The following is a 12420-nucleotide window of genomic DNA, read 5'->3' on the forward strand; positions in this document are numbered from 1 at the left end:
GGCTGCACCATCATGGAGGCAAAGGCCATTTTAACCCTGGCCTCATTTAAATTTCCATGTCTAACTCCTGAAGATAGTCAGAGGGCAGGAGTGGGAAATTTTGGACATAGTAGTAATAAACCATATCTGACCAACAAAATCAATTCCCTGCTTCTAAGTACCTGTGCAATTCCAATGGCTAAGGCACTAGGGGAGAACAAACAAAGTCCCCAAACAGCAGACACTGGAAAATCTCTGACCAGCACAGTAGGAAGGCTAAACAATCCAAAACCCATCAGCATTAATGATCCAACCAAGCCAGCAATCTTCTGATTCTTAAAAAGTGGAGTCAACAGAAATGAAAAGGGAATCTATAAAAGAAAAGATTCACATTTTAAAATTATGTGCCATGTTGACTCAAGTTCCTGCTACTATAATGTAACTTTCTATGTTTTACCAACTTACCTTTAAGGACAAAGAAATCAGGGAACAAAAGAAAATGCTCTTTGACCTTAAAACGTCCATTCCTTTCAATGTGTTTCTCAGTAAACTAAAAAAACCTTGTGTTCTTGGTTCAGATGGATTACATCTGTACATAGTTAAACAAGCTAGGAAACAGATAATAGAGGCACTATTATATATTTAAGAAAATTCATTAGAAAATGGTATTGTGCCAGAGAACAGCTCGCGTCATTCTTATTTAAAAAAGAGGGAGATGAACAAGGGTATAACCCAGTTAGCTTGACATCAGCTGCAAAAAAAGAAAAGATAGAGGAACATCCAGCAACTGAAAAACATAACAGCTCTCAACAAGGATTTAAAAAAGGGAAAGTCATGCTTGATCAGTTTGATTGCAGTCTTTGAAGTACAGAACAGTAATGTAGTATAACATACTTAGATTTTCAAATTGACATGGTAGACCCATGATTAAGGTTAGAATGTGTGCAGTCAGGGGACAAATAGTAGAATGGATAGCAAGCTGATTACAAAATAGAAACAGAACAGAGGTTGAAGGCAATTACACAGACTGGCAAAAATTTGGGAAATGGTGTTCCAAAAGTATCAGTGCTGGGACCACTACTATTCACCATTTACATAAACAATTTGGATTTGGAAGTATAATTGCAAAATCTGCAGAAGACACCAAAATGAGGATGGGTATAATTAATATTGAGAGGGACTGTAACAAAATACAAAAAACATTAGTAAAACTTTCAGAATTGGTTTTTAAATAGCAAATGAACTTCAATATAAACGTGAGATTCTGGTAGAAAATAAATGTCTATGTAAGGTAGAGCAAAAGGGATCCAAGGCTTACACGTTCACAAGTGAAAAGTAGCAATGCAAGTTAACAAGGCCATTAAAAATGCAATACCTAAGGGTCTTAAAGTAAGATAGTCATTAATAAATCAAATAATGTAATTTAGGAGAAACATCTTAATCCAGGGAGTGGTTAGAATATGGAAACGAATGCCACATGGAGTAGCTAAAGTGAACATCATAGATGCAATTAAGAGGAAGCTAGTTAAGTACATGAGGGAGAATGAAATAGAAGGTTAAATGAGGTAGGGTGGAAAAAGGCTAGTCTGGAATATAAACACCAGCACAGGCCAAGTTGGGTTGAAACTACTGTTACTGTGCTGTAAATTCTATGTAATTCTATGTCAATTCCCCTTCTTGATATAAGGCATAGAACATCACCTAGTAGGCACTTAAAAAGCTGCATATAAACTAATACAAGACTCTGTCAATATTCTAAGAACTAGAAAGATATCCATCAGTGGCTGCTGCAGACATTTTATTCTTCTAATGAACATAAATGAATTTGAGCTTTGTAAACAGTCAACACAGAAAAATAATCTATTTATAATATTCAGTAAAGTTCATCTGATCTCTCGTGCATCATAAGCAAGGTTCCAAGCCAATCAGATAATAAATAGCATACAAAAGCAAAATACTGTGGTTGCTGGAAATTAAAAATTAAAATAGAAAATAGGCTGAGTTGTGTTGGATGTAACAGTTATTTTTAAGAAAAGACTCATGTCATTAAAGCTCCAAGAATGATCTTGGCAAAGGCCCTTGCTCCTGCTGCCATTCTTCTGCCTCAAGGCCTCCTTTGTCTTTTGTTTAAATCTTTCCAATAAGTTTCCACACCTCATCACAGCACAGAAATTGCTGAATTAAAAATCATAAATGATATCCTGTATGGCCCTGGTGCATTTTTCCTCCTTGCCCTCAACTTCTCTGGGACCTTTCACATCAGCAACCACATCATCCCCTCCAAAGCCTCTCCTTCACTGTCTAGCTTCATGTGAATGTCTTCTCTTGGTTTCATTCCTTTGCAATTCATGGCAACAGCATCTCCCTGCAATGATTTTCCTTCCCTCACACCATTACTTCTGGAGCCCCTTAAGGATCTATCCTTGGTCTCGTCCTCTTCCTTAACTACATATTTCCCTTGGTAACACCATCTGAAAAAATGGGGCCAGCTTCCACACCTACGCTGACCAAAGCAAGATTTACCTTTTTCCACTTCTTTCAACCCCCCACTGCTTCTGTGTAGTCTGACTGCTTGTCTGATATCCAGTCTTGAATAAGCTGCAATTTTTTCCAGTTAAGCATTGAGAAGACCAAAGTCACCAACTTCCATATCTATCACAAATCCCATACCCATGCCACGGGATGAGTTATGGCAACAGATGTTTTGTTCAAGAGATTTTGAAGGAATGGAGAAAAGGTAATATTGCAAAGTAGCTTTGAGAAATAGCTACAAAGAACAGGAAGGTAGAGGGTAAAGGACCAGTCATCAAAGCCAGGAGTAGTAGCATGTGAAATAATTCCGAGTTGTAAGAGTCAAAGGTGCAGACTGGGACATTTGACTAATAAACTGCTCAGAGAAAGATGAGTTATACCATGGAGGAATTGGAAAATGAGATGAACCCCATGAAACTGATCCACTTGGTATGGAGGAACCACTGGAGCTTGGCAAAGACAGGGGTGAGAATGTGGGAATTTGTGTGAGTTTATTTAAGCCACAGAATTTTGGATGATCAAGAGATTATGTAGGGGACAGGGTTGGGGGGGGGGGGGAAGAGAGAGAGAGAGAGAGAGAGAGAAAACGGATTCAGATGAAATCAAAGACACACAATACTTGAAAATAAAAATTTGCAAGGTTATGGGATAAATGTAGCAGAGTGGAACCGACTGGTGAGCTCTTTCAAAAAGCTGGCACAGATACAGTGGCTGAAATGAGCTCCTGCTGAATTGTACATGAAATGTAGAGGAACAAAATCAAACACCAAACATAATTCCTCTTCCCAAATCTGATACAGCAATGTTTTAGTTTGGAAAACTCACACAACAGAAAATAGTACATCAGCTTTCAATTTTGGCAAATTAGGCAAATCTGAATGGAGTAAGACATTTGTGAAAAATAATACAGGGACATTTTCAGAGCTAAGAATATCATCAGATGAAAAAGGCTCCCTTTTGTATCCATTAAAAGCAGCATTCGTCAAAGTAAATGAAGAGCTAGTGACAGTGATGGAAGCAATTAAAGAGTCATCTGTACATAGCATGTGATAACTATGAGACCCATACTGTACAATTATATTATCCACATGCACTAAAAAAAACCATAAGATACAAGTTCTATGCCTTTCCTGCAACAATTCCTTGTTACATAGGATTGCCGTTTATCATAAAAGGGAAGCAGATTTCTGTACGAAATATCTTGATTCAGTTTCAATTTACCTTCATTAATTTGACAGTGAATGACAAAACATTTAAATAATATTGTGACATTTGAAAGAACTCTATCAAACACTTAATTTCAATACCACAAGTCTTGTGATAAGTCTGCACACTGAACAATATGCATTTATTTCAATCCTCACTTTACTTATTCATTTCATCACCAATTAAAATATTTGGAGCATGACTTACTATAGAAATTCCAAACAAAAACAGCAATGGAAAGATGATCAATATGCTGCTTCTTGGAAACAGAGATGTCTGTGTAGCAATGACTGCCATCAGCAAGGATAGAATGAAGATTAAAACCATGTACAGTAAGCCCCAGGAAAGCCTGAAAATGAAAGGAGTAATCTATGATTAACAACATTTAAACCAGCAACTAATGAACACCTCTCAAATTTCAGGCACTCTACCTATATGAATGCCATGTTCTCAAGGAAGTATTGTTATCGATATTTTAAAACAAAAAGAGGACTCTCATTTGAGCTATAGGACAATTCACTTTATAACTTTTGTGGCCATTCAGCTACAGAAGCTCAAATTTATCTGTTTATTTTGTGCACAAAAGAAAAGCTCTTTAACAAGAAAAAAATGGGTTAAATAGTTGGTTGAGCCATATTCATCACTTAATCAAAGATTTTTCCTGACATTGTAAGGTGTATTTTCTTTCCTTATCCCAGAAACCTATACTGAATTACATATGCTCTGTCTAATATAATCAACTTGGAAACAGCTTTTCTCAAAATACTTAAAGCATCCAGTTGATGCAAAGCTCCTCTGTAAATTGTGTCTTATAGATCTTCATCTCTACACCTCTGCTGAAAACAAGACAAAATTTGCTCGTGAAAGTCAAGAAGTCATATCGAGTTAGTGACTTCAGTTATCACTGGCTTAGCTTTGGACTGCAGTAGCAAAAAGTTGGTACAGACATGGAATGCTGAACAGTCTCCTTCTTTGGCTCTATAATTTTCAGTTGAATAAAAATACTGTCAAATGGAGCAATCTACAAGTTTCCTTCTCATTTACAAAGCATATCAAAAGTACAGAAAGGCAAGATAATATAACATTTTTTAGTAACTAGACTAACTTATTTTTCTAACGTAGATGCTCTATCATAATCCTCAAAACTTTTAATTGCCAAATTTACAAGAAACTATTCTCCATTAGGGATTGATCATTATTTAAGTGCAAACATTACAGCAACTTCAGGCAAGAGCATATGTGCGGTTAAATGCGGAATTCCAAAAGTTACTGTTGGAGATGCGCTTTTCTGTTGTTGCATTGTGTTGTCCGCCTCACAATTGAAATACATTGAATTTCATGGGGAAAAATCCCCCCCCCCCCACCCCCCCCCAAAAGGGGGAGGGACAGAATGCAGGAGTGGGTGCAAGCAGGCATGCCTCCGATCGGTGCCCCCAATCGAGAGTGCGCCACCCTTTTAAGCAGGCAGGCCAATTAATGCCTGCCCAGAGTGACATCTGCCAGGAAGAACTAGGCGCTCCTTGTGCGGGTGGGGATGGGGAATTCTCTCAGCCGGGAGTGCGCTCTTTCACACATGCGCGCGAAAGAGTACACTTATTTCCCTGAGGCTAAGTGCTGCCTCAGGTAGATCGGCTCAGAATTAAAGCTTTGAAGGTAAATATTTAAAAAATTTCCCTGACATGTACCCTCATGTGACACTGTCACATGAGTTGGGACAAGTCCATCACTTTAACTCAAACCTTTATTAAACATTTAAAAACCCTCATGAAACCTCATCCTGTCCACAGATGAGGTTTCATGCTTTTTCTTAAGCTCACCAGGGCTCCCAGCCTGCCCGCCAACCCTAAGGTTGGACAGGAGCCCTATCAATTGCCTACATTGTTTTATTAATGGCCTCACTAGGCCGTTGACAGGTCGGTGGGTGCACAGCTGACTCGGCTGCACCCCCGCCGACCTGAAAATGGAAACGACGCGGGGTGACATCGGGAGTTCCGCCCGACGTCATCCCGCGTCATTTTACTCATCGGTGGGCCCTGTCCCCCGCCCTAAAGATCCTGCCCATGAAGTTGCTGGATTTGTGTGGTAGATAAGAACTAAACTTGCTAAACTATAGAAAGTCAAGCTCTGTCCATTTCAGTCTAAGCATTCTTTTAACAATGTGCTGTGTGTTAATTATTGTCAGACAACCTCTCTGGCACTGAAAATTAATTATTTCAAGTGTGCAGTCTCATTCATTCAGATTTTAATTGGATTTTTTAAAATGTAAAATCTAAAATACTTTTTTAATTTTCCATTTTGTCTTTTATCACCCTCTCTATTAATACAATGTTTCTTTCCCTTTAATTCTCTCTCTGTACCTGACTTGGCATTGGATTCACCCACTAATTTACAATTGCTCCTTGTCTTGTGCTGTTAACTTCACAATCCTTCATTCTGATTGGTTAAGTAGACAACACAGTTGTCTACTCAGGTTCCAGAGACCCAGTTTCCCTTGCTGTGACGTCAAATACTTGCACTTTCAGCAACTAGCCATGCAAAGAAAACACATGCTAAACATGCAAGAACTTGTAGCTACTTTCAATGACTATGTCCGTTGCCCATCATTTTTGGCTTCTCCAGTGGCTTTAAAATTACTTTGCACACATTATCAAAAATAATCACTTAGAAGACCAATGACCAAGTTTACATAACTTTTGGCTTAAACTGTTACACAAAGTAATGCACACTTTTGGCTCACCAGAAAGCAGAGTCATATAGTCCCATCACCTTCATCACATCTTTCACTTCCTTTTTCTCTGTTACAAGGTTGATCAGCAGAAAATTGACAAAGGGCACAAAGGCAATAACAAAGTAAAGAGAAGTGACAAGGTGCGAAAAGATGTCTGCACCAACATGACTTGGTAACCCCATCATCTGTATGTGTAGAGGCATGATATCCTTCCAGACAGAATAATTGGTTTGTGTCTATAAACAGAAACATAAGCCTTTAACTGTTATGCATAATTATATACAAAGACGGGAAATTTACCAAAAAGTCTTTTACAAATCAATTTAGATAAACATGTTAACTCAACAAGTTAAGAGTAAATGTATTACTATGCTTTCTTCCATTGACTCAGGAAAATATATGATAAATTCATACAGTGGTCAAAATTTGATCCTTCCTTTAGTTCAGTTGCAGCACATAATTAACAATGGTGAGAAACAGACTGCATAACCTCTGAAAGGCAGAGTTTATGCATGAAATGCCATTTTGCTTCACACCTGTCCTATTAAACACTATTTAATAAAGGGCAAAATAATGTTAATGCCCTCACAGTCAGAAAGCTGTGCTATATTTTCATTACTGATTAAAAATAGTTTTGGAACTGGGAGTATAATTTATTATGCTGGCATGGTTAATATTGTACACTAGGGCAAGAGCATAACAAGAAAGGGATAACATTAGAACTCTTTTACTCTTACTGCCTTTTTAAAATCAAATCGTGAATTCAGTACAAGAATATTGGCAAAAGTGAACTGTTTAAAAGAAATATCTGAAAAGACTTGTTCAAACAAAAACTTTTCACCCAACTCAAAACCTGTAATTTCTAGCATTAAAAAATTAACAGAATACATAAATATCAACATTGAATAGATAGCCATTTTTTGACAATGACCACAATATCTATGATTGAATGTGATAGCATTGGTCCATGCTATTCAACAACTCGACAACCTAGTATATTGGCCTTTCCAAACTTTGGCCTTGTGAAACCCTAGCCACCAAACTGACTGGTCTGAGCTAATTGCTTCCCTGTTACGAAATATGTTTGTGACTGTGACAATGGCAAACTATCCCTGCTCATCCTTCTGAACTTGCCTGCAGCCTTTGACATGGGCGATCATGCCATCTTCCTCTCCATCATCATCCAACTGGGAAGGATTGCACTCGCCTTGTTCCAATTTTATCCGTTTAGACATTGCCAGAGAATCACAATCCCGTTCCTGCTCTGCCATCTCTGGTGTCTGCCAAAGATCTATCCTTGGTCCCTTCCTCTTTCTCATCTACATGCTGACTCTTGGAGATATCATCTGAAAGCAGTGTTAATTCTCACATCTATGCTGACGGCATCCAGTATTACTCATCACCACATTGTTCAACCCTTCTGGTTTCTTGACTGTCACGCTGCATGTCCAACATCAAGTGCTGGATCAGCAGAAATATCCTCCAACTAAATGTTGGGAAGAGCGAAGTCATTGTCTTCAGTCCCTGCCACAAACTCCAGGCTCCAGCCACTGGACCCATCCCTCTCCCTAGTAGCTGTCTGATGCTCAACCAGACAGTTTGCAACATTGGTGTCATATTTGACTCTGAATGAACTTCCACCCTCATATCCACATCATCACTAAGACCACCTCTATTTCATTCGGTAACATAGCCCAACTCTGCCTTGCCTCAGCTCATCTGCTGCTGAAACCCTCTTCCATTATTTTGTTACCTCTAGACTTGACTATTGAAACACACAACAAAAACAGAATTACCTGGAAAAACTCAGCAGGTCTGGCAGCATCGGCGGAGAAGAAAAGAGTTGACGTTTCGAGTCCTCATGACCCTTCAACAGAACAGTATTGAAACACACTCCTGGTCAGGCTCCCTTTTTTACCCTCTGTAAAACTGAGATCACACAAAACTCTGTTGCCCATATCGTAACTCTTACCAAGTTTCATTCACACATCACCCTTCTGCTTGCCTACTTATACTGGCTCCTGGTTAAAGAACAATTCAATTTTAATATTGTCATCCTTGTTTTCCCTCCATGGCCTAGCTGCTCCCAACTCTATAAATCCCCAGTGGCCCTAGAAATTTGAGATATTTGTGGACTATTCTGTATCTTCCAAGACTGGCCTATTGTGTGCCCTGATTTTAATTGTTCCACCATCGTCAGCCATGCCTTCAGCCTCAAAGTTCCTAAGCTCTGGAATTCCCTCCATAAATCTTTCTGCCTTTTTATCTCTTTCCTCCTTTATGACCTTCCATAAAAAACTACCTCTGATCAAACTTTTAGCCATCTGCCTTAATATTATGAATCTATTATGTGGCTCCATGTCAAATTTTGTTCAATAATGCTCCTAAGAAGCACCTAGATGCCTTTTCACTATGTTAACAGTGTGAAATTCTTAGATAATTTTCCAGTAATACAAATAAATTTAAAAATTGAAAGCAAACAAAAAGAACATTTGTTTCACTGATTTACTTTTCAAGTAATCAAATTTGTGTTAAAATTCATTTTTTTATATAAATCATAAACAAACCTTTCACAGAATCTGTGATTTTAAGGTTCCATATCTATGATCACATTGCATTATAGAATCAATGGATCTAGTTTCAGCCTATAGTACCCTTTCTTCAGCACATTATATTTTATCCAAGAGTAATATGAACATTTTACTTTCACTGCTGTGAAAAATCAACATGGGACTAAGAATAGAACATTTCTCTTCATAAGATAAAAATAAATACCCAATGCAATAGCTTCCTGTAGATCTGTCAGACAATAAAATATTCTTCCTATGCATTACCTGTATAAAACTTTTGACACAACTTATCTACTTTAGACTAACCTTGATGATGGCAACATCAATATGTTTTTGTATTGTTGCAAATCCTGACAATAGGTACATAGCACCAGGACAGTCTGTCAGTTGACTTAAGGGGGCAGAATCCAAACGGCAACTTGCTGGAATAAACATATTAGAAGGGATAACTTTAGATGGTCAAGTATCACAATAACATTTTCATATAATCAAAATAACACAATGCATTTATTTTATAGTATCACTTTTTAAAATATGTGTATCTCCACTCATATTGGGGGCAGTTTTCATTTTCATCGGGGGCAGTGTCCATTTGGTGTCCAAACATACAGACTCAAGTTTAAATTACAATTCATAAACCGTTAAAAGTAAAATAGAAATGAAGAATTTACAAAACAAAATTACTTAATACCTTAAAATGTGTATTTTTTTAGAAACTTGTCAATAAGATGGGAAATATTAAATGCAGCTGACAGATTAAAATCAGTTAAACTGGATGACTGAAAATAAAAAAGTAATAAAGGAACAAACTCAAGCATAACTTAACCGAGGACTACTAGTTTAAGTTGTAGCTATGAACAAGGCCATCCCATTTTAATAGCAGGCAATGTTATGGCATCACAAACTCTGCTTGAGAAATTTCATGGAAACTGAACATTTTGCCTAAAAAAGTGGTATTGGGTTCATCCTCCAATCTGATCATCTATTTGTCAATCATTAAGTTTTTATTTATTGTCATAGTAATATTGTAGGGAAGTCCAGGTTTAGTAATTAGTTTTAGTTTAGTTGTGTGCAAATTATCAAGGAATCAAAGTGTATTGATTAATTAACTCAATATAATATTCTGATTAATCATCGTCAATGTAAGGATCCAGTATCACACCATGCAAGCCTGTGTCTTTAGTTGCATACCTCCTCGAAAAGTGAAATGTACTATATTGTCTTCAGTCAAAGTAAGGTTATGTTTTATGATTCTACTACAGGACAAATGCTGAAGGAAACTCACTGTTATGTTTTACCAGGGCCAGGGAGAGAATTCACCATGGATTCTGGTGCTTCTTCTGTTCTTGGCCCCTTATCCCACCCAACCGTTGCTCCTTTTAACCCTCCCCCTCACACCCTTCTGGTGCCCAGAATTGGAAGCCATAGTCAAAGTGGGGTTGAACTGTTTTATATAGGTTTAGCAAAATTTCTTGGCTCTTGTAGTCTATGCTTCTATTTATAAAGGCCAATGAAAGTTTAGGTTTCAGTATGACTTTACAGCCACTGTTTCATCAGACAATTGCACACAACTTGGTCATTCATATGATTCAACCAGCTCCACTTCCTTGAACCTGGCCCTGTGCAATGTCCAGACAGCAACATCCAATAAACTTGTCCCCCAGCACTGCAAACAACAATCCGATGTATAAATGAGAATATCTTGAACTAACAGTGACATATTCTATTAGCGCATAAATCCTGATCTCACTTCTAAGTTTAAAAACGGCAAATCCTTCCAGTAAATTAGCACCAAACAATTCGCCTGCAATGATATGCTATTTCTATCCACACAAGTCGGCTTTGTTAGCAGAAAAATTACACTTTGCATTGAGTGATAAATATTTTTTCCATTTACAAATGCACAGCAAATGAAGCTCTTTTGTAAGCCCTCCAAAAAGCAATTAGACTTCTTGTGAGCCTCTCATTTTCCTTCAGCAAGAACCCAGCAAACTCTGCCTAAAATCTGGTTTGGCACAACAATAAACATGAAATTCCAAAAATAATTTACGGTATGAAGAAAACATAGACAACAATGTCAAAGCAATAGATATTTTTAGTATTTACTCATTTTTAAAACTCACTATTATAAAGTGCAAAGCAGCAGAGCTAACTAATAAAAACCTTGTTTGCCTTTTCACTTAAGAAGTGGAGCTAGAAACAGTCAGACTAGGCCCCAAGTCCTGGTCACTAGGGAAGGGGGAGGAGACCAGGGCTGAGCTAAGGAATTGGGTTTAACTAACATTGACCTTGTGTTCATCACTGGTGGTGTAAACCCTGAGCTGGCCTTGGTGGAATTCATACGAAAGTGGGAATCGGAAGCAGCTGCCTTTCAGTCTGGATTTTCCTCCTCACCTGGCCCTGTGTGTGGGGGTGGGGCAAGGGGGTGTGGGAGAGGGCATGTGTGTATGTGTCCCCGCATCAAGGTGGATGTGTGTGTCACTTGCGCGCACGTGCATACACACTCACTTGCTCTTTGCAGCTTTCGTGAAAAAGCCCAAGCTTCACAAGTTTCTCTTCCTAACTCTACCTCCTCATCCTTCATAATACCCTGATGAACCTATACCCCCTTTCAATTACTTTGATACCCTTTCTATTTGAGAGTGTTCAAATGCTCCCCCCACCCCATCCATGCTCACACTCTCTCTTGTGCGTTCCTCAGCTCATTTCCTTGCAGCCCATTCTCCTACTGGGCCAAACCGCTGCTCATGTTGCAGCCATTGGCTGCTTTTCTCTATATGGAGAAAGACCATCCACAGGCTTTACTGCTCTGGTGGAACTTTGTTTGACCAAGGGTAATTCCTGTGGGGATAACTTTTTAGAGAGCCAGCAGATTGAACTGACCCAGTGATGTCTCTTAAAAGTACAAGCTACGTTGTGAAAAGATAACAGGAAGAAAAGTCTCTGGGACACATTTAAGTATAAGTTAATCACTAAATGTAGTATAGACGACGTCTAGACCTTGTTAGAAGAGTGTGTACAGAGATGCAACACGATTCCCTTTGAGGAAATGATGGCATTTATCCAAGAGTAGGTCCTGGATAGGCTCTGGAAAGCGGATAAAGTCCTTAATCTCCTCACATACACAGCGTTGTTTTTCATGATGATGATGATATAATCAAAACCCAGTCAGAGAAGTTACAGCAATAGCAGGTGCAATTTGACGTTTCACATAACCGGTTAGCAGCCTTGACAGCATCCCTGCAACAGCAAACATTAAACGCTATGCTGGCTGGCACAGCACAGCATAAGCTGGAGTTAGCTGAAGGACACATTGCTACTCTGACACGAGGATGCACAAGTAAAGCTGAAGTTAAAAGATGCACATGGAACACTGCGAAAGGAATTAGTAACACTGTGCAGGGA

The 12420-nt window shown here is 38.5% G+C and overlaps 1 protein-coding gene across 3 annotated transcripts in view; it reads right to left on the reverse strand.

Moving 5' to 3' along the window:
* Positions 1-12420, reverse strand: part of abca5 (ATP-binding cassette, sub-family A (ABC1), member 5) — a 115202-nt gene that overhangs the window by 83232 nt on the left and 19550 nt on the right. Inside the window, exons 1-5 of one of the 3 annotated variants that reach the window (XM_041217169.1) lie at positions 9322-9437; positions 8242-8374; positions 6455-6681; positions 3925-4066; positions 162-350 (exon numbers count right to left, since the gene is read on the reverse strand). In XM_041217169.1, coding sequence (XP_041073103.1) covers positions 162-350; positions 3925-4066; positions 6455-6648 — 525 coding nt within the window. In that variant the 5' untranslated portion in view covers positions 6649-6681; positions 8242-8374; positions 9322-9437. Of the gene's footprint in view, positions 1-161; positions 351-3924; positions 4067-6454; positions 6682-8241; positions 8375-9321; positions 9438-12420 lie in introns of those variants that run through there. The other 2 variants (XM_041217167.1, XM_041217168.1) reach the window with 2 other exon arrangements.

This window comes from Carcharodon carcharias, chromosome 22 (genome assembly GCF_017639515.1).
Source record: "Carcharodon carcharias isolate sCarCar2 chromosome 22, sCarCar2.pri, whole genome shotgun sequence".
In the NCBI taxonomy this organism is placed as follows: domain Eukaryota; kingdom Metazoa; phylum Chordata; class Chondrichthyes; order Lamniformes; family Lamnidae; genus Carcharodon; species Carcharodon carcharias.